Consider the following 26,071-nt stretch of genomic DNA (forward strand, 5'->3'; position numbering starts at 1 on the left):
CCTACTTGCCCGAGTACATCAACCCCAAACCCATCCCTGGGTCCCAGGAAAGGAAAACCCACCCACAAGCACAGGCAGGAACACCCATTTCTCTTTCCACCTGAAGCACTCGTGCTGCCCTGAGCAATTTGCATTCAGGGTATCAGTTCCTCTCCCGGCAGCTCTGCAAGGAAATTAATTAACTGAAGAGTAACTGCAAGTATCACAAAGCTTGGGAGGCCGAGACAGGAAATCTGAAGGTTAACCATCATCTTTAATGTAGGCACCAGATAAAAATCAGAATGAACTTTGATCAAGGGGAGGATGAGGAGGCCACTGGCATTGCTGTGAAGTTGGTTGGTTGGGTTTTTCTTTTTTAAGATTTTCAGATTAGAGGCTGTGTTTTATCTGTAAGATTTCAATTAAGCACTTTCAGCCCTCGTGGAGGAAAAGGAGAGGTTTAATTCTTTACTAGAGAGTATCAAGCATCCTTGCAAGCACTCTGACATCAGTGAAAACCAGGTGAAAAGCACAAGAGCCATCACTCCTGGACCCTGGCACCTGTTTGGAAGGAAACCCCAACTCTGGGGAGGATGCTCAGAGCCCCAGCAGGAGCAGGGCTGTCCTGAAGCAGCCCCAGCAGTGGCTCTGCACTCCTGCACGTGCCCAGCACAGCTCAATCATCCAGCTCACCCCACAGGGACAAAACAGGCGACGAAAAAAGGAAATCACTTCCCATTCCGAGTTATTTTTTGCAAGGGTGGAATTGAATGAGAGAATTGAATTGAAACTTTCTCCAGCCAGAACTGAGTCTGGTTCTGGGCAGTTTCCTAAAGCACCAAGAGAATTCTTACCACGATGAATTAAAGATCTTTCTGCACGAGCAGGGCTTAAATTTTGGCCACAGACTCCAAACCTCCCAGGGTTTGGCCACAACCCTGTCCCTGACCTCCCCTGAATTAAAGCAAGGGGAGCTTCATTTCTGCCCAATTTATTTCAATCTCTCCTTGAGGATGTGACTCTTTTACCTTATCTGGAAGATTTTTTTTCCCCCCTTCCTTGCCAAACTCCAGAGGTAAAATTTACTGCCCCAGCAATGCAGAACAGTTCCTGCTCCCCATGATGAAAACAGGCTGCAGAAAATTAATCTACTGGCTACTTAATTTGTAAAGCTGCTTAAAAAGGTCAGGTCCCCAGCTCATAAAAACCAGCACTGAGAAGAGATCCCAGCGATTACGGGAAACAAGGCTCTGGATATTTCTATAAATTAATGCTTGGGGAGGATAACAAGATAACAGGACCCTCTAATTTAACACCCACATCCCATTCCTGGCAGCTCCACGCACTCATTTATTACAGTAACACATCAGGGGTGCACCCAAAGCTGGCACCTGGGGCTAGAGGGGGTTGGAAATGCTCCCAAAATCTCCTGGATGCTTTGACTGAACAGTTTCCTGCATTCATATTTCTGTAAGGCAAGTCCTCCTTTCTGAGCCAGGCTAACAGGGGTTAAACACACACAAGCAGAGAAATATTTTTTATATTTTTTATCCTTTTTTTTTTCCCCTCTGCTAAAAACAAGGAAGAACATCATTTTGTGTTTTGTGAGGGGGGCTGTATCTTTCCAAACTAGGCTTTGGTGAATTATTTCATGGGAAGTTGCATGTTGGGGATTAATCACAAGCACAACCCTTGTGGCGTTCTGCACTGATTTACACTCTGCCAAGCGGGAAAACCCCACTGGAAAATCTCCCTGTGAGACAGTGGGAAAACCCAGCTTGGCTCTCTGGGAGCTCCCCTCCAATCCTGCATGGAGCCGGGTCCTGCCAAACCCAGCCATTCCCCAGGCCAGCATTTCCCCTGGAACAACCTGCTCCAGCGCAAGGTGGCCCTGCCCAGCGCAGGGGGGTGGCACTGGATCAGCACCCAGCTCCCTTCCAACCCAAACCAGTCTGGGATTCCATGGAGCAGCATTTAATGAGGTATTTCCCAGCCAGACAGGAGCAGCTCCACCAGACAGTGCCCAAGCAAAGCTGACTGTTAATTGGAATATCTCAAATAAACTCTGGTAGCAGGGTAATTGCATTTGCAGAGCGTTAGGGAAGGCTGGGTTGCTTCTGCTGTGCCAGGCTAATTAATTTGGTACAATTTGAGGATGCAGATAAGGCCCCAGGGACATGTTGGGCTGGGCCATTAATGCTGTGTCTCAGCCAGAGGGGTGAAGAGGGGAACTGGCAGCAGCATCTGATTCCTTCTCAGCAGCTCCACTCCATCTCCTTCCAAAGCCACCCACTCTGCTGGACTGGGCTGAGAATTGTCTGGACAGGAAAGGACAACATGTGGAGCTTAATGGGAGAGGATCAATGAGTCTAAACAGGCAGCAGCCCTAAAAAAGCTCACTGACCCACGAATTAAAGTGACTTTATTGACACAGTTAAGACACTATCAACACCCAGTCAAAGGCAGACTCTTCATTTCCCCTTTTTTTTTTTCTTTTTGGCAACATCCCTGCTTTAATTTCCTAAGTACCACCCAACTGAAGTTAATTTTTAGTACAGCTGCATGTATGACTTCCTTCTGCTTTAAATTATCCCTTCTCTTAGCAACTGCCTCCACCAACACACACACACACAGAGAGTGTAGAAGTCAGGGAGGGATTTTTTAAGCCCAGAATTAAGGTGTGAGAACAAGCACCAAGGTTTCTGTCAGACTTCTGTACGCTCAGCCCTGAGCAGGAGCTATTAAAAAGCCTGGCTTGGGAGCCAGCACGATGCATTTAAAAAGCCATCCAGCAAACATTAAGGCAGGTCTGGCTCCTGTGGAAATGGCTGTGGCACACATTAGGCTGAGCTGTTAGGAATAAATTGTTCCTCTGCATAATGCAGTGGAGGCCATGCAAAGAGGGAAGATGAAGGCTCCACAGTATTTCACAGGGCTATAAACAGCCAGGGAAATAAAACATCTCTCCTGAGGTGTAGCTTCCAATGCAAAAGGCTCTTACTCAAAGCAGAGCTGCCTCCAGCTCCGTGGGGGAAAAGCTCTCCAGCTGCTGAGTGCCTCGGGGAGGGGAGCAAAAACAACATGTCATGTAAAGTCATCGTGACCTGTCACTTCTGCTCACACTCAGGGAGCAGATGGAGGCTTTTCCTGGAGCACACTCCAGCAGGAACAGCGTTCCCAGGCCAGGGCTGGGGCAGGGACCAACATCTGGCTGCTGGAGCTCTGGCAAGGGGCTCCCAGAGAGGAGAGGCTGAGGGAGCCAAGCACTGCACGGCCTCCCTCCCTGGGGATGGGTATTGGAGCCTCCAGGGAGCAAAACCTTTCCTCTGGCTTTGGAACAGCACAGGGAGAGCTCCAAAGGGCAGCCCTTCCTGGAGGCTCTTCCCAGATCCCAAATCACTGAGTGTGTGAGCCCAGGGACAGCTGAGCCCTCTGTGAGCCCACTCACACTCACACTCACACTCACACTCACACTTCTGATCCCTCACTCCCCAGCTGGGCAGGACGGACCAAAGGGATTTCATGGAGGTTTTAATCCTCCTCCACTCCCAAAACCCTCCTTCCACCCCGGGAAAGTTTCTTCACACTGCGCTGAATAATGCAAGGAACATCCTGTAAAAGTGATGCAACAATCTGAAACACAACTGCAGCCCCAGTTGGTTTCCGGCCGTGTCAGCTCTTCCCTGGTGTGGAGCTGCTGGTCTCACTCAGACACTCAGCCTTGGAACTTCTGTCCCTCCTCCAGCACGTGGAACGAGCTCCCAGCTGCTCTGCGCCCAGCAACGAGGGGATCCCAAACTACTGGACATAAAAACACCTCCAAATCTTATAAAAGAAATTTCAAGAGATCCAGGGAGATGCTGTGATTTGCAGGCTTGCTCCAAAAACTCAGGGAAATTAGCTACAAGGTCCCAGGGGGTTTTCAGCTGGGCACAAATGTGGATGATCAGGTATCACAGTCAGATATTTGGGGCTTTTTTGGAGGTGTCTTTGATGGGGGGAGCGTGCAAACAAAGTCATTTCAAGCCCAGATAAATCCAGATGGGAAAGGTTCAGCATTCCCCACGGAGCTGCTTTCTCCAGAGCAGCCCAGGGTCCAGCACAGCTCGGAATGCTCAGGGAGGAACTCCAGGGTTACACAATCACCAGCATGGAATCCTCCTTCCCCACCTCCCCTGCCCGCTCCGGGCAGATCCCACAGCCTGACAGCAGCACCAGTCCCAAAACGAGCCCGAATTCCCAGGAAAACAGCAGAGGTGCCCTGGGGTGGGGTGGTCACACAGCACCTCCAAATTTCTGTGCCTTGGACGCCCTCATTCCTCACCCAGCCCATCTCCTCCAAGGCGTCACAGCAGGTCAGTGTGACCCCCAAACCTGCTCCCAAACCCCTGGGAAAGGCAGCTCGGCTCCCTTCCAGCAGCCAGAGCCTCCTGGGCAGGCTCTCTTCAGGCCGGGAGGTTTGGGAGTGCCCCTGGAAGCCCGGAGGAGGGACAGCAGCCAGGGAATGCTGCGGAGGGCACGGCAGCGGGACTGCCCCACAGCTCTCCCAAACTTCTGGAGCTGCAAAAGGATCCGTGTCCTAAACCTGAGAGCCAGCACCACCCCAAGAGGAGGATGAGGATGAGGAGGAGGGGAGGAAGAGGTCACGCTTCTGTCGCCTTCCCTTCACGCAGCCACGCACCAACAGGGACAGCCACGACCCAGCAGCTGAGCCCTTTCTGACAAAAACAAATTCTGGATTACAAAACCCAGCCCAGCTGTCTGCCCCCAAGCCCCAGCAAGGCAGAGGGACAACAAATCACTCCGGCCAATGGTTCTGCTCAGGGACAATGAGATCTAGGTGCTCTGCATTCCCAGATTATCGGGATAACCTCTGCCCAGCATCGGCACCTCTGTTTGCCAAGGGCCTGGGACCAAGTGGAGCTTGGACTGGGAATCCATGAGTGACACGAAAATAATCCAAAAAGCAAAGCAAACACCCCAAAGCAATGCAAACAGGAACAGGTAAGTGGCTTTTTTGGGCGCTCACATCCACTGCTGAGGGAGATTCCTGAAGAACCAGGGTGTGGGAGCAGCCCACAGCTGGCTTTTCGCAGTTGCCTTAAACCCACAGAACTGTGAAAATCCAACAGTTGTTTGGGGCTTTTTTTTTTTCCCCCAGAAGTTCTGCAGAAGTTTTTCAGGAATAACAAAATGCCAAAACACCCAGGGACGGCACCTGGAGCCCTGGGCTGGGCACAACCCCCTCAGCCCTGGGATTATTGGTTATCCTGGGAGCACAACACGAGCCTGCCAGAGCTGGGTGGGAGGCTGAAGACCCATTCCAGTTCCACAGACACTGCAAATGTCAAACCCCAAAGACCTGAGCCAGCCCTGGGTGGGATGAGCAGCCAGAGCCAGGAGGATTTTTGTCCAATTTTTGAGTAAAACCCTCAGTGGGTGGAGGGAGGAGAGCTCCACATTGATCCTTCAGCACTCCGAGCCTGGCTGCTGACGTGCCAGAGACAAACCCAAGCAGCTATTAAGGCACCTGGAGCACAGACAAGTTAAATATCTCTTTTTGGGAGCAGCTCCTCCTGCCTGAGCAGCAGCAGAGGCAGGTAATGACAGCCCTGCTCAGCTGAATAACGGGTTTGTATAGAGCCACAACACTCCTGACACCCTGGCGGTGTCACACAGCATCCTCACACCCTCACACTGCTAGCAGAAGAGCTGTCTCTCAAAAAGAAACCTCTCAATCAGAGGGGGAAAAAAAAAAACCAAAAAAACCCCAAAAAACCCCAAAAAAACCCCACAAAAAACACAAACAAACCCAAAAAAAAACAACAAAAAACCCAAAAAACCCCCCAAAAACAAAACAAAAAAAAAAACAAACCAAAAAAACAACCAAATAAACAACAAAAAAAGATTTGAGCAGTTCTACATCTGCTCAGAGAAAACCAGATTTTCCTGAGAAGAGACCCTGCAAAACCTGGTGGCTACAGGGGGTTGTTATTCTTTCCCTCTGCCCCAGCTCAAGGGGTTCAACATCCCTGCACACACACAGCCACATCTTTGGCAATTCCTCTCTGCCCCTCTGGATTTATTGAAGTTTTACTTTCACTCCTTTCATTCACATCCAGGTAAATCAGGTGTTGAAGATGGTTTTTGTCCCCACATAAAACAGGTAATTTTATTCACTGAGGTCTTGCTGGTGAAGCCCAGAGCTGAACGTGGGTTGGCTTCAGTTTAATTTTTTTTATTATTTCACAAGGAGGGGAATCCAGAATCTCACCAATCATCGTTCTGGGTTTATAAATCTTAAAACCTGGGCGTTTTAAATTCGCTTTCAAGTCTGTGAGGCTTCAGAGAACACTTCAACCACGTTCTCCTGCATTGCCCCAAAGCAACAAAAGCAATGTCTGTCTGCCTTCCCTCAAGGAAAAATTAAACCATCACATCACAGGATGCCAGGAAAAACACCAGGGGAGGAAGAGGCACAGAAATCTTTAACCTCAGACCTGTCTGGGGGTCAGAGCCTGCTCAGGGGAGCAGCATCCTGACCCCTGGGGGTGGTGAAGGATGGGGAGGGACCAGCACAGGGAACACATTTTGGGAGTGCCAGCACAACCCTGCAGCTGCTGGTGAGCACAGCGAGAGCCGAAGTGCAAGAAAAAGAGCTTTTGATGGGCACAACGTGCAGGGATGCCACCCCCTGGGTCAGGTCTCTGAGGCAGCAGGGTTATTCCCAGAGGTGTTAAATATTCCCTGCACAGCCAGCCCAGCCCAGGCAATGGAGCTCATCAGGCAGAGGGAGCCTCAAAAGGAACCCAAGCCAGCAGGAAGTACCCTTGGCTCGGGGTGAAGGGACAAAACAAAGGAGCCTGGAGCCCCAAATCACACCAGAGTCCCACAGCCCAGCCCCAGCCCTGCCCGCTGCTCAGGAACAGATTTTGCCCACGCTGCCAAAATTACCAGAACGATGAAAACTCAGTGAGGCTTCAGCTCCCATCAATAAATTCATTTATTTTTCTATAGAGGCTCTCCCCCACCCCTGGCAGCTGTATGCTAATTCCCCCTCAGCACTGCATTTTTATCGCTTGGAACAGATGTTGCAGCCACTCCAAAATCTGGAGGTTACAAAAACTATTAACCTGAGCTGGGCTGAGGAGGAGGAGGAGGAGGAGGAGGAACAGCTCAGCCCTGTCCTGCTGCCACTGCCCCCAGCCTGGCTCTGCTCTCCCTGCTCCAGCTCAGCATCCACAGCAACCAGGGGATGCCAAACTATGGGACAAAAACACCCCCAAATCCTATCATTTCAGTTATATATTTTATAATTAATAATATAAAAATAAATATAATAAATATTTATAATAAAATTAAAATAATAAATATAATAAATATAATATATAAAATATTATTTTTGTTTATTTTATTAATAAAATAATCTATAATATATTATATGGTATGATATAATATGATATAAAATATCATATAATAGGATATCATAGAGTAAATATAATATTGTATAACATAATGATAGAATATGATATATGATATAATAAATATAATATGATATTATATAGTAAATATAATATTATTTAATATAAAATTATATGTTATATAATATTGTATTATATAATAAATATTCTATTATATATAATATGATATAATGTATTATGATATAATATAATATAATATAATATAATATAATATAATATAATATAATATAATATAATATAATATAATATAATATAATATAATATAATATAATATAATATAATATAATATAATATAATATAATATAATATGGTGTAATTTATATGATTTGATATGACATTATTTATAATTTCTTATAATTTCAAGAGATCCAGGGAGATGCTGTGATTTGCAGGCTTGCTCCAAAAACTCGGGGAAATTAGCTACAAGGTCCCAGGGGGTTTTCAGCTGGGCACAAATGTGGATGATCAGGTATCACAGTCAGACATTTGGGACTTTTTTGGAGGTGTCTTTGATGGGGGGAGCGTGCAAACAAAGTCATTTCAAGCCCAGATAAATCCAGCTGGGAGAGGTTCAGCATTCCCCACGGAGCTGCTTGCTCCAGAGCAGCCCACTGTGGCTCCCGGAGTAATTAATGCCAGGATCTATTTATGACCTTTGAATAAATTGTTCTTTTCTGAAGGGAAAGCTGTTACACACGTTAGCAAATATAATTAAGAGGGGAAGGGGGTGTGTGTGGGGTGGGGGGAGACGACAAAAATCTGGAATTAAATCTCTCCTAATTAGAAATGCTTTCTTGCAACAACCTGGCTAAAACCCCACTCTCAGGCAGAAACTGCAGCTTCATTAAAGCCTCCTCATTACCCTTCCCGAGATAACCCAGCTGTCAGTACCAGGAAAATCCACTCCCAACCTTTGTCACCTCTAAGGAAAACCCAACATTCAGTCGTTCCCCCAGAGCTGGGGGACGTGCAGCCGAACACGCTGAGGGTGGGAAATGCAGCAGGGGAGCAGCACAAGGGGTTGTGTGGCCTCTCACCCTTCCCACCAAAGGAACAGGTTTGGCTGCTCAGGGTGTCTGACCACGCTTTCTGCACCTCAGGTGGAGCTCTCAGCAGCCAGACACCGATTGCAGCAGCTCCAGGTGGCCAAAGCCCAGGCAGTGGCAGCAGCTGAAGGTGGGAAGTCCTTTGGGAGTGTCCCCCCCCCTCCATCAGAGCATCCCAACGCCTGGGGAACCCAAAACTGATGGGTGAGGAAGGGTTAAAGTGAGGTGACAGATCTGGGATGGCAGCCAGGAGCCTGCCCCGCGACCTGGAATGGGATGGTTCACATCTGGCAAGAGCCTGGACGAAACTTCTAATTATTTCAGAAAAACCTTCCGAAACTCCCCTTCCCTGCAGAATTCCCTGTGTTCAAGCCATTCCCACTCCCCAATCCCCTGAGGGCTCCACAGACAGGAGCTGGGGGATCTCAGTGACTCAGCCGTGGGGCAGGGACCCCTCCCTGGAGCACCCACCCCCAGCACAGACAGTCTGGACAGCTCAGCACACCTCACACTTCATCTCCTGCAACTTCACCCTGAAAAATTCACCTTTTCAGAGGCAGCCCCACACCCCCAGCCTTCCTGCTGGGAAAAGCCCCAAATCCCTTGACAACTTAAAGTTTTTAGGTCTACTTTGCAGCTTGAAAACCTAATTTTTTTTCTACAAGACATCCCCCAGCTGGTGCTGAGAGCATCAGCCCAGAGCTGGAAGCTGCCACAGCACCACAAAAATGCCCTGTCCCCAAATTCAGAGCTGGGACACCCCCTGGGCTCTGCCCAGGCAGCAGAAGAAAGCCATTTACACCATTTACACCCTGCAAAGGAGCAAATCTGCTGCCAGGGGGCCACTAAAGGGACCCCCAGGGCCACTTCAGCCACCCAGGGCCAGTGGCTGAGCCCAGAGGCACACAGAGCTGACCCAGCAAAACAGCCCCAAACCCTGCAGCAGCAGCAAGGAAATAAAAATATAGAAGCTGATCTATAAAAGGGGGGGAAAAAAATCATAAACTCTTCTGCTGGGTTTACAAGGAAATTTTCTGGCTTATTTTCTGTTTAAAGCCACAATTCCCCCACAGCTATGGGAGGAAAAGCCTGGTCTTTTTTGGGTTTTTTTTGTTTGTTTTGTCTCCTCCCCTCTGCAAGGCCCACCAGTGATTTTCTTGGAAGATCACTCACATGAGAAAGTGCTTCCCATAAACACAAAATGTGCACGCAGGCCTGCCCCAGCGCTGTGCACATTTCCTGTCCTGGGGCCATGCCACTCAGCCTGGGATTTCCAGGGTTTCACACACTCCAGCTGTTACAGAAATACCACTTTATTTACATATAAATATATTTATATCTTTTACACACCTTTTATATACACAGATTTTATATAGAAAACATATTTATACCATCACAGACCTCCCATCCTCACTGCTCCTGCCACACATCCCAGCCTCTCAGCAGCAAGGCTCTGCCTGGGGACAAACCTGTGTCCTGCAGGGAGCTGAGTGCTCCGAGAGCATCCCGAGCCCCGAGAAACCCCAGGAGCCAAAGGACTCATCCTGGAGGGCAAAACCAGCAGGACACCTGGCAGAGGGGCAGCTGCTGGGCAGAGCCTGCGCTGGGTTCTCCTGCAGGGACCAGGAGCTGCCCCAGCGCTGGCTGTGCCCTGCTCCCAGCCTGTTTCCAGGCGCTGGGTGCCCCCAATTTCCATGGATTTCACAGATAATTCAGGGTTTGTGGTGCTGAACACAAATCACTCCTCCCCTTCCCCGGGCACAATCCTCCTCTGTTCCCTCCTCAGACACCAGATGTTCCACTGAGCTGAAAACCGCCATAAAACACACCAAAACCATAAAACACACCAAAAGCATAAAACACACCAAAAGCTACCAGTGCTCCAAAAGGGCCAAATTCCTCCTCAATATATTATATTATATTATATTATATTATATTATATTATATTATATTATATTATATTATATTATATTATATTATATTATATTATATTATATTATATTATATTATATTATATTATATTATATTATATTATATTATATTATATTATATTATATTATATTATATTACATTATATTACATTATATTATATTACATTATATTATATTATATTATATTATATTAATTTCCTCCCCTCTGTCACAGTCATGTGTTCCTTCACCAGGATTTCTTCTCCTGGGAGGCACAGAAGCCTCAGAGAAAAAGGAAAATTATTTTTTAAATAAATTTAATTTATTTTATTTTAAATGTATTTTTATTTTATTATATTTTTGTAATTATTATTTTAAAGAATTTTAAATTATTATTATTATTATTATTATTATTACAATATGATCTCATTTGCTTCTCCTGTGTTTTGCTGCTTTGCAATGTGTTTGGACATTGTTTACCCACAGGTGATTGTTTCATTGGTTTCATGGGAATTGTTTTGACTCAATGACCAATCAGGGCCAAGCTGTGTCAGGACTCTGGAAGGACTCACGAGTTTTCATTATTATCTTTTTAGCCTTCTGTCTGTATCTTTTCTACATTCTTTAGTATAGTTTAGTATAGCATATATAATATTATAATATAATATAATATAATATAATATAATATAATATAATATAATATAATATAATATAATACAATATAATACAATATAATACAATATAATATAATATAATATAATATAATATAATATAATATAATATAATATAATATAATATAATATAATATAATATAATATAATATAATATAATATAATATAATATAATATAATATAAATTTTATATAAAATATCATATTATATACAGTACTATACTATATACAATATTATACTATATACAATATTATATATTATATATTGTATATTGTATATTATATTGTATAGTATATAGTATATAGTATAAATTATAAATTATATTATATTGTATTTTATTATATACAATATAATATAATATATAATACATTATATATTATATTATATTATATATAAAATATTGTATACAATATTTATGTTATATATTATATATTATATATTATATATTATATATATTCTATTCTATTATATATAAATATTATATTAGACACAATATTTTATTATATTATATATTATATATTATATTATATATATTATATATTATATATTATATATTATATATTATATATTATATATAATATACATTATATATAATATATAATAAATATTCATAATAGAATAGAATAATGAATTAGCCTTCTAAGAGCATGGAGTCACATTCATCATCTCCTCCTTTGTCCTGGGGACCCAGCAAGCCCCACACCCCTGCATCAGCGTCCAGGCAAAAGCTGCAAGAGCAAGAGCCAATTTCCTCAGTGGGAACCTTTTAACCCCCCCTGTCCTCATTGACCAAATCCTGTGTGTGGGGACCAAAGCAGGCCCAGGGGGCAGGCACAGGCTGGTGGTCCCTGCTGGGACAGCCCGGAGGGGCACAAACCCTGCCAGCCTCCGTGCAGCCCATCCACAGCAGCTGGCAGCATCCCCCGGAGCCAAAGCAGCTCCGGCAGCTGGAGCACGGCTGGGAGAGGGCACGGTGAGATGGGAGACGCTGCCCAGCTCCAGCACGGCTGCAAAATCCAATCCTGAGAAGGCCCGAGGCATCTCAGTGAATAAAATCTGATTTTCTGGTGGGCCTGTAGCACGGAGTGCATTGACTGCAGAGTTCACGGAGGCACGAGGAGCAAGTCAGGATATGAGTCAGGCTGGTGGCTTTCCAAGGAGGCAGAGGAGGCTCCTGCAGCTGAATCCTGGCTGTCCAGACAGGGTTGCAAAACAGGAACAGATCCCACACTGCCTCCTCACAGCAAAGGGTGCTGGGCAGAGGAGGGACAAGGGGCAGGCACATCCTTTGTCCTGGGGCAGGAAGGGCTGGCAGCTCTGAAACAGCTGCTTGGGGACTCCAGGAAAACGTCCAAAAAGTGTCCAAAAAGATCCAAAGAGGTGCCCAAAAATTTATTCTGCAGGGCTCATTAGGCAAGGCTGGGAAATCTGCTGGCCAAACGTGATCTGCAGTGACCTTCCTGAGGAGAACTGGTTTTTCAGAGCCTGCACAGACCATCAAACTGCATCCACACCTGATATTTTCACAGCTCCTTCTGCAGAGGAGCCCTTGGGGCTTCAGGCAGAGCACAAACACCCCCTGGCACAGGAGGGGGGACTCAGTGCCAGCACCCATCACAGAACAACCCCCAAAAAAGCCTTTCAGGTCAGGGCATCTGAGCTAAACCTCACTGTTAACTCAGCCTGAACTCCAGGGCTGGGCTAGTGCAGGATCCCAGACAAACACTCCCAGAAGCACAAAATGTGCAGGGAAAAAGCAAACCCCAGGCACAGGGCTCAGCAGCTGCACGGTGACAGGGAGCAGGGATGGGGAGGAGACACCTGGAGAGCAGCACGGGTTGGTTACACACAAAGCTCTGCACTCTGCCACCTGCAGCAAAGAGCAGCCCGCAGGGAGAGCCCAGCCCTGCCTGGCCACCCCTGGGCACCTGGGAGGCTCCAGAGGACAGCAGGAGCCTCCTCTCCACTCACAGAACCAGAGCTCAGGCTGGAAAAGCCCTCCAGGATCCAACCCATAACCCAGCCCTGCCAAATCTGCCACTAAACCACGTCCCCAAGTGGCACCAGCTCTTCAAACCCATCCCGAGGGCGCAGGGCAGGGAACGCTCCCCCCAGAGCTGGGTCACGGGCTGAACGCAGCCCTGGGCTGCAACCAAAGCAAACACAAAGCAGGGAGGAAAAGTCACTTTTATCAGAAGCAGACCTTTCCCCAGGCCTTTTTTTTTCTGCAGGGGAAATCCAAAAGCAGTTTCAGCAGCGCTGAGCCTGAAGGTGTCCAAGGCAGGCTGTGACTAAGCCACCCCTGGCACAGCAAACCAGCACCTACATCACCAGTTAACAGGATTTTGATGGCAAATGAGGAAAGGTTCCTCCTCCCCATCCTGTGAGGTGTAGAACAGCAGGGCACGTGGCAGGTGAAGCTGGGTGGCTGCTGGCTCCCACAGGGGTCACCTGAATTCCATGCTGGGGCTCACGCTGGCAGGAGGGCTGGGGGGGACACTGGCAGCAGGGCCAGCAGCCCCAGGGCTGCAGGGACAGCTGGGCAGACAGATGGACTCAGCATTAACAGGACAGGGTCACCCTGCTGGGCACGGAGCGAGCCTGGGCTGCGAGCAGAGCACGAGATTGCTTTAAGATCACTGGAAGTCCAAAGGAGCAAACTGAGAGAGGCGTGAGGAAATAAAAATTTATTTTAAAAATGCTGCACAGCTCAAAGAAGGGGGATCCATGCTTTAAAAATCAAAGCAGAGTCTTCAGTTCCCAGAAGTGTGACAAAACTCACTGCAATGTCCCCAAGCTCACTGCAATGTCCCCAAACTCATTACATTCCCCAAACTCATTGCATTCCCCAAACTCATGGCATTCCCCAAATTCACTGCAATTCCCAAATTCACTGCATTCCCCAAACTCACTGCATTTCCCCCAAACTCACTCCATTCCTCAAACTCACTGCAATTCCCCAAACTCACTGCATTCCCCAAACTCACTGCACTTCCCAAACTCACTGCACTTCCCAAATTCACTGCAATTCCCAAGCTCACTGCAATTCCCCCAAACTCACTGCACTTCCCAAACTCACTGCAATTCCCCAAACTCACTGCAATTCCCAAACTCACTGCATTCCCCAAAGCTCACTGCAATTCCCCCCAAACTCACTGCATTCCCCAAACTCACTGCAATTCCCCAAACTCACTGCATTCCCCCCAAGCTCACTGCAATTCCCAGCCTCCACCACCCTCCACCAACCCTCTCCAGCCCAACCCAGGCACCCCACAGCCCTGCGCCCCAAATCAGTGGGATCCTGATCCTCCCAGCCCAGGCTGCTGGGATTTTTGGGATGTGCACATTTGATTTCTCAGCACAGCTTGAGGAGAGTCAAGTGGAGAAGAGCTCCAACACTGGGAAAAGGCTTTGGCTCTTTAAGAAACGACAAAGAAACGGATCAAAAATTTGCCCTCGGGTCAGTCTGAAGCAACATTTCCGTCCCTGCCAAGAGTCAGGTCCCTCCTGGCCCCAGATGAGCTGAAGGGAAGGGCTCTGGGGCTGGTGGGTCCCTTCCCAGCAGGCTGAGGGGGGGATGCTCAGCCCTCCCACACAATCCACCCCAAATTCCCTCATTCCCCCAATTCCTCACGCAGCCCAGCCCCAGCAGCTGGGCAGTGCCAGTGCCAAAAACCCTCCTGCTCCTCTCTGGGGGGACCCAGCCCCGGGCACCCCCTGTTCCTGGCCCAGCACCCCGAGCAGGATGGACCAGCCAGGCATTGTTTACAGCTCAACAGGGACAGGAGGCAGCTTCCAGTCCCAGCTTGAAAAAAACCCAACCAAATCACCTTTTTTTCTTTTTTTGTGTGTGGCTTTGTGTTTTTAAGGGCATCTATTCATTCAGGAGCCTCTTGCTGGTAGGTGTTTCGTGCAGGTATTTAGCTCTCATCAATCATTCAAGAGCATGGATTAAAAAAATAAATAATAAAAAGTTTTCACTGCTTTTCAGGCTGCTTGGCACAGCTCAGCCTCCATCCAGCCCCCTCCACCTTCCCCTGCCCCACCAGAATATTTATGAGCCTTCAGCTGCAGGTTCAGGTGGATCCCCCAAGCTCAGAGGGTCACAAAGAGGCTCCCCCTCTGCTGACAGGAGGTTTCAGGGTTCTGCCTGGCATGCAGAGTGGGGCTGGGCAGGAAGAGCAGCAGCTCCTGCTTTGCAAGGAGCTCCCGAGGCTGGCTGGACACACAGAGCACCTTTTTTCCTCTTTTTTCCCTTTTTTCCCTCTGTGAGGCTCAGCACATCCAAAGGGGAAGTCAGTGAGACACAGTAAACAGGGATATGCAACCAGGCCACTTTTCACAGCCCTTTTTTTCTTTTCTTTTGGAACAGAACTCAGTTTCCAAAGAGCAGAGAGTAAATAAAAAGCCAGAGAAGCTGAGCAGGGTAAATCAAGAGTGGCTACACAAACCTTGCTCAAAGAACCCACCCAGCTCTGATAATACTGAATTCTATTTAACTGCTATCCTGACACATGGAAGCAATTACAAGCTCTGTAGCTATAAAGCTTTCAGGTGGCACATTAAAAACCCCAAATCCTCGTGAATAATCACCTGCCCCAAATCCTCCAGCGTGCTCCCACCTCCCCTGTACCCGGGGCAGCCACCTGCTCCCAGGCTGTCACGGCAAACCAGCACCTCCACCACCAATAAACAGGATTTTGGTGGCAAACGGAGAGAAAACAACAGGTAAAGGTGGCAGCTGAGGCAGCTGTGGGGCTGCAGCCATCAGGGCTGGCAGTGCCTGGCTCCCCAGGAGCAGCACAGCAGAGCAGTGGGCAGCCCAGCCATCACTCCAATTAGGTTCGCTGCCTCTCATCAGCCTCCAGGGCCCCAAGCAAACCCCCAGGTGCTGCGGGGAGGGCTGGATTCCCTCTGGAGAGATGGCAATATGCTGCCAAATAAGAATCCTTAATGAGCTGCCCATTGCTGCTGACTGCAGCTCGGTGCACCCACCGACATTCACGCCGTGGCTGCTTCATTCCAGAATCCAGGAGGCTCTGGGGCTGGAAAATGAAGACATTTAGCAGTGCCCAGAGCAGCCTTTGAGGGGTAGTGATACCTGTGGGAGTCTTGATGTTCAATCACATCCCCACAGCTTTGTGAGGCACCAATTTCCCCCTCTCAATAGGCAGAGAGTGCAGCAGGGGCTCAGCCAGCCAGGACAGGCAGTGGGGCAGGATTTGGGGGGGGTTATTGCTTCTTTCTAGTTGTTCTCCCTTGAATTAACCCATTTTCCTTCAGCTGCAGAGACTGGGAGCAGAAATGCCCTTCACAGCATCCCCACCAGAGGAGGGACAGAGATCTGGAACTGCAGGAAACTCCCAGATCCCCCTCCCAGTTTTCCTGGATAATTCCTGATCAAATCCCACACTTGCAAAGGTGTCTGGCACAGCTGATGCAGCCCCCACGAGGAGGTCCCTGCTCCTGGGAGGGAGCAGCCTGCAGCAGGTTTTCCTACCAACCTCCAAACACATCCAAAGCCCTGTCAGGAAGGATTAATTTTATCTAAGACAAATGCCAAAAAAAAAAAAAAAAAGGAAAACCTCACAAAATTCACAGCACCAAATATTAACCTCACCCAAACATGACATGCAGGTATTTTTTATGCTGAAACAGGAGTGGAGAGTCATTTAATTTGTATTTGACCAGAGATTTAACATATTCAAGATTCAAACCTAGTTATTGATGGAAATGCAGAGCTGAAAGATCCCTGCCTCACTCGCAAGAGCACACAGTGACAGAGGATGGAATTAGGAAGGGGAATTGGGAGAGGAGTGGGGTTCTCGGGAGGGGGTTCTGGGTTCTCCCACCTCTGCTCCCACCTACAAATCCAATGTCCTTTGCATCACCCTCTCCCATCTGCTGGAAAATCTCCTGAACGACACCCCAGCAATCCAATCACAGCTCCAGACACAGTGATCAATAACCACCCTCACGCCGCTTCCCAGCTCTCCAGAAACAGAGAAGCAAGGAGCAGAAATGAAGTTTCACTCCACCAAAACTGGCCTCACGTCCAGCGACTCTCAGAAGAGAGCCGCGACTCAAGATTGTTTTTCCTGTTTATTTTGTTGGCCACTCTGGAAGTTCTTTGGGTCATCCCATCTTCCCAGGCACCACCAAACAGCAGATTTGGGGTCTCTGGAACTGGAAATAAAGCAACGTTCAGACTGCAGCCTAACGGGGTGATTTGCCTCGTTTATTTAATTAAGCACCATGTATTATGCTTAATAACCCCCTACGGCCGTGTGGCCAGCCTGGCCTCCCTGCTGCCCAAGCACAGGGAGGTTTTGTGAGGCTGGGGACATTTTAGGAGGACAGGGACAGCAGTCCCTGCAGCCTCCCTGTGCTGCCAACACTCCAACCTCACCTCGCAGCACACCTCCAACAGCTGCAAGGAAAATCAAATCAGCAGAGAAAAGGATTAAAAAAATATAACACACAAGTGCCTGGATCTTAAAGTGTTTCTCTGCAGTGATGTGATTTCACCTCTGGCCTTTGAAACGCTGCTCACCTCGGGCAAAAATCTGTTTTTCATTGCACACCTGCACACCTCACTTAATTCAGCAGGAAAGGTGCATGACAGGGTATTACTGGCTGTTTCAAGTCTAGCACAAGTGTCTTGTCCCCTGGCATTTTACCTGATTAATAACAAAATGAGCTCTCTAGTGAGGCAGACAGCTGGTTAGCCAGTCCAGCCAGCCAGGCAAAGTGTGCATTTATCATCAAAAACAGCCTCTGAAGCTCCTCAGCACGCTCTGCCTCGCACATCCCTGCCCCGTGTCTGAGCACATCACAGCCGGGTGGCAAGGATGGATTCCTACACAACTCCTCTGAAATTTGGCCTAGAGACCCTGAGCTGCTCCCCCAGAGCCACAGCAGGGCTGGGGCACCCCAGGGGGGTTTGTCCCCTCTGTGGTTGGGCTCAGCCCCTTCCTCCCCATCACCCCAGGGCAGCAGAAGGTGCCTTTAACCACCCTGGGGAAAAGCTAAATTCCCAAACCCAGGAATTGCCAAAAGAGCACCAAACACATCAAATATAAAGGCTGACTCCAGAGTGGTCTGGGTGCCATCCTGGCTGAGGCACCAGCCGAGCCTCACCAGAGCATCCCCTCCCACACCAGGCGATGCTCTGCAGGTGCTGTGGGCTCAGCCCTGTGCTGGTCCCCTCTAATGACCTGATTTTCAGAGACAGGGCCACCAAACCCATCCCCTCACACAGCCCCAAAAGCTGTGGAAGCAGCCGGGTGGGATGAGCAGAGAGCAGTTTTATTGAAGACAGCAGGGCTGGGAACTGTCCCCTCCAAGCAGCAAACACCCACCCCGGCAGGGACAGCAGGAGCCTCCTCTCCAAACCACCCCAGCATCCCACGGAGCCAGAGCTCAGGCTGGAAAAGCCCTCTGAGATCGAGTCCCACCCAAAACCCAGCCCTGCCAAATCTGCCACTAAACCACGTCCCCGAGTGCCACCTCTTTAAACCCATCCCGAACTCCCCGCAGGGCAACTACCACACCAAAATTAGCCTTGTAGGACTACAGCATTTCCTTAAAAAAACCCCAAAACACAGTGTGCCATCCCCAGAAAGCTGCAGCCCTCCACATGCACAGCTCCTGCAGGGCAGTTTATATTTGGAAACATCAGCCTGAGCGGAAAGCAGCGTGATCAGTTCATAGCCTGGAAAGCCAGGAGGAAATCTCCCAGCATTGTTCCACCCTGGGAAGAGGCATCAGGACGTGTTTTTATTTACTGGGGGCTGGGGATTCCCATCCCGGTGCTCTGCAGGATCAAGGACATCCTCACAGCAAAGCACCCTTTGCTCCCCCAAAGAGGGGCTCCGAATTTGGGGGCTCCTGGCTGTCCTGAGCCTCAGCAGCCACACGTGGCTGGGTCGTGCTGGGTGAGGGGGACAAAGTGGAAAAAAAACATCGCCCTGGAAGGAAACTCCAGCGGAAAAAGGGAGAGGGAATCACTCTCACAGCACAGGAACTGAGCTCGTGTGGGCACTGGAGGTTGTTTATCCTTGGAGGCTTCAGCGAAGTTACAGACAGAAAGTTTCCCTTCAGATTTCACCGCTAGAACCTGTTGTTCAAAAATAAGAGCCGACACTCTGAAATGAGCTTGTCAACACAGCGCAGGGGCTGCCAGCGGGCAGGGCACAAACCCCCATTTCGTTTGTTCTGATCGATTTCACTTCCCGATTCCCATGCAAATACCTGCAGCTCAGCTTGCAAAAACACCAGCGGAGCTCTCAGACACAAAACAACCTGAGCTGAGCCGATTTTACTTCTTTTTTTTATTTTTCTTTTTTTTTTTCCGTCTGTTTAAGCCTCCTTCCGCCAAACCAACCAGGAACTGGAAACACTTCCAAGGATGGAGCCCTTTTAAAGGACCCAAATGGGAGAGCCACGATGGGAGCGGGGCAGGGGACGGGGCAAGGGTGGAATTGGGGTCCCTGACCTGAGCCCCCATCACCTCCCGCTGCCGGGATGCAGCTCCGGGGCTCGGGCACTGCTCTGGCCTCGCTCCCTGCCCGGCCAGGCTCGGGGCAGGCTTCGCAGATCCCCCAGAGCTTCGTGTGTTTTCATAAATGTATTCATTTATTTTGCTTTCAATCTTCCCAGCCAAACTTTCGTCCCGGCGCATCTCAGACGAAGCAGCGCCTCCATGAAAACCCCCAATAATCCCATCTCCTCCTCCTCCTCCTCTTAGCGCTGTTATTTGCTTTTGTTTCGCCAGGGCTGTAAACACGAGGGGATGTTTCCCTCCTGCCCGGGCTGTTCTCTCCCCGCCCCGGAGCCTCTCCCGGGCGGCCGCGGCTCCCCCGGCGCTGGACCGGAGAGAAACCGGGGGATAAAGCCTGGGAGGGGCTGCCGGGTGTTAAATCCACCAACATCAGAGGCTGGTGTCCAACAAGGAGACAGAGAGTCCTTTTACTTTAGTCCAATAAAGGGAGAGGCTATGGGGCATTCCCTTAGGGTCTCTCAAATTTTTGGAGGACGCAGCCTCCCTTTTTAGCTTGATTTCTCGGCCGCATTTCATCCGGGAGGGATGAAACAAAGGGTCTCGCACCCATCCCACCCCATCCCATCCCATCCCATCCCATCCCATCCCATCCCATCCCATCCCATCCCATCCCATCATCCCACCAAGTCGTGCAGAGCAGCAGCCGCATCCAGGGCTCCAGGTGCTCCTGGGGGCTCCCCACCCTGCCACCCCTCCATCCATCCCGCGCTCCGCTCCTACCTGGGACATCTGCGGCCTGAAGTTGATGTCCTTGAGGTCGATGGAGCCGGGGGACAGGTTGTGCAGCAGCTGGCACAGCAGCACCCCGTCCCGCAGCGCCTGTGCCAGGTCGAAGACCACGGCCGAGGGCCAGACCACCCGGTGGTTCGGGGGCAAAACTTTGCAGTCGATGAGCCAGCGGCCGCACTGCCGCCACTCCTCCATGGCCGCGCTCTGCTGGCTCCCCCGGCCTTCCTCTTCCTCCTCCTCCTCCTCCTGCCGGCGCTCAGGGGCCGCGGGCAGCTGCCCGAGGGGCCGCTGTGCTGGGCGGCTCCGCGCTACCGCCCCGCTCCATCGCCGCCCGCCGGCCCCCGGAGCATCGCTCCGCGCCGGGGCTGCGAGCGGGAGGAGGAGGAGGAGGAGGAGGAAGAGGAGGAGGAGGAGGAAGGAGGGCGGCGCGGAGTTTTCCGGCGGAGGGCTGCCCCTGCCCCCGCTGCGGCCCCACCGCCTGGGCCGGGGTTAGGCGCGCCGCATCCTCCGGGAACAAAGCGGCGGACGGACGGACGGACGGACGGACGGGCGGGCACGGCGGGGCCGCCCCCCGCGCAACTCCGTGGCGGTGCCCTGCGGAAACTTGCGCTGCTCAGGGACCCCAGTGCGTGGGTGCGAGTGTTCTCCCCGCCCCGGGCAGCGGAGCAGCCCCCGGCCCGCCCCCGGCAGTGGAGCAGCCCCCGGCCCGCCCCCGGCAGCGAGCTGCGAGCTGCGAGAGCCCCCGGCCCGCCCCCGGCAGCGAGCTGCGAGCTGCGAGAGCCCCCGACCCGCCCCCGGCCCGCCCCCGGCAGCGAGCTGCGAGAGCCCCCGACCCGCCCCCGGCAGCGAGCTGCGAGCTGCGAGAGCCCCCGGTCCGCCCCCGGCAGCGAGCTGCGAGCTGCGAGAGCCCCCGACCCGCCCCCGACCCGCCCCGGGCAGCGAGCAGCCCCCGAGCAGCCCCCGGCCCGCCCCCGGCCCGCCCCGCCGCCCCTTTGTCTGCGGGAGCCCGAGCTGCGAGCGGGGGCGAAGAGGCTTTGGCCACGCTTTGGCTCGCAGCCCGCTTTTTCTCCCCCGATATTTTCCCCTTTCTCCCCCTCCCCTTTTTTATTTTTCCTGCTTTTTGTTTGTTTGGGGGTTTTTTTTCCTCCCCCCCGCCTTGTATCCCTCCCTCCGTCCCGCTCCTCTCCCTGTTCCGGGAAATCCGCCCGGAGCCCCGGCGCTGTTTCGCTGTCCCCGCTGACCCCGCATGTTGTGGGGTTCCCCCTCGCGGCCCCCCCGGTGCCCGCGGCGCTGGGGCAGCGGCCGGAGCGGGGCCGGGGCTCCGCCGCCTCCCCGGGGCCGCACACGCTCGCACAGAGCCCGCTTTGTGTGAGCCATCGCTCCCGCTCCTCACCCCGTGTTTGGGTTGCAAATACTGCCGCGGAGATGTTTAACCCAAACAAGGCGTCGCGTTCCTTGACTTTCAAACGGGAGGACAACTCCTATAATTAATTACCAGCGTATTTATTAAAAACCTCGACTCTCAGCCATTAACTCCTTGGCAGCAAACTCTTGAAAAATCTCTAATTTTCACCGGTGGCTCCCTTCCAAATCAGCGCGGCTCAGAGCTGCCTCTTTTCAAATCTGTTCTGAGTTTTCTTGCGAGATCCTCTCCCCAGAGTTTGCCGATTAATTTCCAGCCCGGCTTTCCAGATAGGCAGAACCGGAAGGCGGGACTGGGACGAAGGGAAGCTATTAACCTGCGTGTCAAACAAATGCAACGCTAATCTCTTCCAAATGGAGCCAAGCGCAGATAAAGGAGAAACAGCAACTCTACAGCCATGGTCCTTCCTTTTCAATCTGGGAAGGAGGATCTCTCCGACCAACAGAAAACGATTGTTTCATATTCCAAGGAAAGTTTGGGTTTTTTTTTTCGGTAAGGAGAAATTCTTTCATGCCGAGGTGCTGGCTGGCCAGAGCTCAGCCCCTGGGCCAGGGCAGGGTGTGAGCAGTGCCATCCAAGAGGGAGCAGCATCCACACGCTCCTGTCTCGCCACCAGAGCTGCGCCCTGCCCTGGGAGTATCCAGATCTCAGCCCACACTCCCCATACCCCGAGGAGCTGCTTTCTCAGGATGATTTTCCTGATCTTTTAGCTCTTCACGAAGCGTTTCTGCCCTCCGACAGCACCCATGGGCAGGGATCACGAGGCTACTGAAGGCGGTGGAGTCGTGCCAGGGATAATTTTGGTTGAGTCAGAACCAGCCTGCCGTGTGAGGTCAGGTCTGTAGGTAGATGACAACAGAGGAGTTTATTGTATGTGCATAATTAAAGCTGCGAGCCACAGCTTCGCTTTTTCACTGGGTAATAAAAAGCATTCTTGGCCCCTGGACACTTGGGAGCAATCCCTGCAGCTGCAGAGCCAGGCTCTGCGTGGGAGGTGTTGGAGCAAGCACGCTCCTCTCCTACCTCTGACAACCCAAAGCGCTGATGGCAGACGTATTTTGGACGGCAGGAAAAATAAAAACAACCAAAACCTGCACAGCCAGGCTGGGGAGGAGCTTGAATCCGGCACAGGCTGGTGAGCTGTGAGCTGCAGATTGTACAAACCGCCCTATGGAGAGGACCCAGATATCTGCTGGTTTTAATGTGGACCTAAAAGGGAGCTTGAATAAATTAAAGAGGTTGGATTTTGTGCTGGAGCTGGTGCTCCCCTGTCCTGCCTCTTGGCACTGATGGGAATGACAGCCAGGGACAGACAGCCAGGGACAGACAGCCAGGGAACGACAGACAGCCAGGGAACGACAGACAGCCAGGGCAGGGGCTGCCACCACCCTCTGCTGGGGACCCAGCGTGGAGCTGCTCTCCGCTCAGACTTTGCTCCAGGGGCTTTTGTTTCAGCTCCTCGCACGAGAGAAGCCCGAGGGGCGGCGGGGTGCAGCGGGAAGATGCTGCCAGAGGGAACGTGGGGCTTTTTCACCCCCAAATCACTCAGTGTGTGCAGGAGAACAAGGCAGGCAGCCCCCTCAGCTCGGGTCCCAACGCACAGGGAACGGGAGGGGGACCCGGCTGAAGTGGTGGCACTTCGGGGATGTCACAGAGCTCGTTGGGGACATCCCAGTCCTGCATGGAACAGGCAAAACTAGTGGGAGGAGAGAAAGAGAGAAGGAAGGAAGGAAATTAAACGCACTAACATGTATGAGGACACCAAACCTTACAAATCAACCCCACACTTCCAAGAAAGGTGCATTTTCGGCAATGTTGGGGTCACTCCAGAGCTCTCTACAGCAGCCACAGTGCAGCCCCTCTGAAAACATCCCTTAAACAGCAGCTCCACACCGGCAGGAAACCCTCTTTTCGCGGCCAGGCAGTGTCTGTGGATTGCCATTGCCACCTTCTGGATTAGCCCAGGCGTGCAGCAGCCTGTCCCGGGGCCGTGCCGGCTGCCAGGGGACGTGTCCCAGCCGGAGCCAGGGTCCCCAGAGCAGGAGCCGGCCCGGCTGCTGGCAGGGCAGCTGTCCCACAGCCTGCGTGCCGTTCGCAACATGCCCTCGCATTTTGTGATCTCCTTTCACCGGCTATTTTAGGAAAGCTGTGCGAGCTGGGCTCTGCTGGGTTATCATCAGCCAGGGGGAAAGCGCAGGGCCAGCAAAGCGTTCAGCTGCTGGGCACAGACAAGAATCCTCTGTCTGCCTCACCACGCACCTGATCTACCTGCCCAGACAAGGTGCACCCTGCCACAGTCCCTGCAATTGAACTCCCGCAGCCCTTCCTGCAGGAGCCACCTCCTGGAGCTGCCCCTGGAGGTGACAGCCTGTCACCATGGAAAGGAGCAGGGAGATTAACCTGGCACAGCTCCATGCCAGGCAGGAGGGATGGATGGATTCTCTTGTGCTGGAGCCTCAGCTCAGGTGCTCTTTGTTTAGCCTGAGGGTGCACCGGTAAGGGATTCTGACCCCAGGCACCAAGCAGGAGGAGCTGGCACTTCCCTGGGCCTTTCTCTGTGGAAAAGCCTCATGTTGGGATGTCCCAGCTGGGCTGAACGCCAGCAAGCACCGGTTAACAGCTCCCAACACCACCACCCCATCACCGTCCTGCTGGGACACCCTCAGTAATTAATCCTCCACCAGGCTCCAGGTTTCCCATCAAAATCAGCCAGACCTGGAGTGTTCCCAGCCCCGGGAGCTGGGCAAGGGAAAAAGAGCCCAGCCCAGCCCCTCTCTGCAGCCGTGGCACAGCAGAACAGCCTGAGGCAGCTCGGGGACAGCAAAGCAGAGATTTCCTCCAGAACTCCTCCAGAATTTCCACCAGGAAGGTGGAGAGGAGCAAACCACTGGATTTCACCCCATCCCTACCACTGGCTGAGTAGCACCTGGATTTCACCCCATCCCTACCACTGGCTGAGTAGCACCTGGATTTCACCCCATCCCTTCCCCGGCTGCTGCCTCCGTGGTTTATTGGGAAGGTCCTGACTCAAGCAATGGGTTGAGTGGAGGGGTCAGAGCAGTGGGGGCAGGTTCCAATCCTCCTCCTTGCCCCTTGGCAGTGCACCCACACCCTAACCAACCTCTGTCAGTTTGGTGATAACAGAGCCAGGAATTTTACAGACAACACCAAGAGAGCCTTAAAAAGACCCTAAATCCTGTCCACTAAATGATTTCCCACTTTTTTTTTTCAGCAGCTTTCACGAGGGCTGGCTTCCCTGCAGTAGCAGGAAGCAGATTCAGCAGCAGAGTCAGGATATTTCTGATAATAAACATTTCAATAGTGTGGCCATTGTTTTTAAATATTTTTTCTCTTTTTTTTTTTTTTTGTTTTTTTTTTTTTTTTTTTTTTTTTTTTTGTTGTTGTTGTTGTTGTGGGGGTTTTTTTGGGGTTTTTTTTTGTGTTTTTGTTTGTTTGTTTGTTTTGGTTTTGGTTTTGTTTGGGTTTTTTTGTTGGTTTTTTTTTTCTTTGCTTCCCTCTTTGTGTTTGGCCTAGATCTCCTGGGAACAGGGAATTGCAGCCTGCCTTCCCTGTGACCGAAGCAAACCACAGCCTCTTGTTTGTGTCTGTGTTTGTGAAGGCACAACCAGGAGTAGCTCTGGGGTAGCTCTGCTCGGATAAATGCACCGGGTCCTCCGCAGGAGATTAGATGGCGCTGCCTTCACAGGAGATAAGAAGATTGAGAGCTTAAATTTAGCATCATCAGGAAAAGCATAAGCCCTGCAGCTCTCTCCAAAACATATTTCGTGTTGTGCTGGCCAGGGGCAGGAAGAGGAGAGGCACCGGGGCAGCCAGGGGAGACAGGAGGAGCTCAAGGAGGGGCTGCTCAGCCCCGCTCCCCTGCCACGGTGACAGTGGCACGAGGCTGGCAGCACACAGGGCTGTCCCTGCCTGTCCTCACCCCATGGCCGGGGGTCACTGCGGAGCCCCGAGGGGTACAAAGGGTGCCTGGACCTTCCCAGCACCCACCAGAAAGGAAATCCCAGCCTGTGGCAGCCGGGAGAGCTCCTCTCCCATGGACAGCGCCTGGGAGGAGTCCCCCAGTTCAGCCCCAGTGCTCCCAGTTTGGGCTCAGCGCACGCTGGGCTGGGTGTGCCTTTACAACACTGCACATCCAGAGCTGGGTGGCACCCCCGGGACTCTCACACCCACTGGGGGGGCTTCACTGCCATCCCTGGACCACAAATCCACCTTGGGGAGCCACACTGCCATCCCCGGACCCACACACCC

At 51.1% G+C, this 26,071-nt stretch overlaps 1 protein-coding gene across 6 annotated transcripts in view; it reads right to left on the minus strand.

The window, feature by feature from the left end:
• The window catches only part of VAV2 (vav guanine nucleotide exchange factor 2), a 125,034-nt gene extending 103,951 nt beyond the window's left edge, over positions 1–21,083 (minus strand). For 2 of the 6 annotated variants that reach the window (XM_038156701.1, XM_038156702.1), the window contains exon 1: positions 20,371–21,082. In XM_038156701.1, coding sequence (XP_038012629.1) covers positions 20,371–20,574 — 204 coding nt within the window. In that variant the 5' untranslated portion in view covers positions 20,575–21,082. Of the gene's footprint in view, positions 1–20,370 lie in introns of all 6 variants that reach the window. The other 4 variants (XM_038156703.1, XM_038156704.1, XM_038156700.1 and 1 more) reach the window with 3 other exon arrangements.
• Between the last annotated feature and the right edge of the window lie 4,988 nt (positions 21,084–26,071).

The sequence above is a fragment of the Motacilla alba genome, chromosome 17, assembly GCF_015832195.1.
Source record: "Motacilla alba alba isolate MOTALB_02 chromosome 17, Motacilla_alba_V1.0_pri, whole genome shotgun sequence".
Lineage (NCBI taxonomy): Eukaryota > Metazoa > Chordata > Aves > Passeriformes > Motacillidae > Motacilla > Motacilla alba.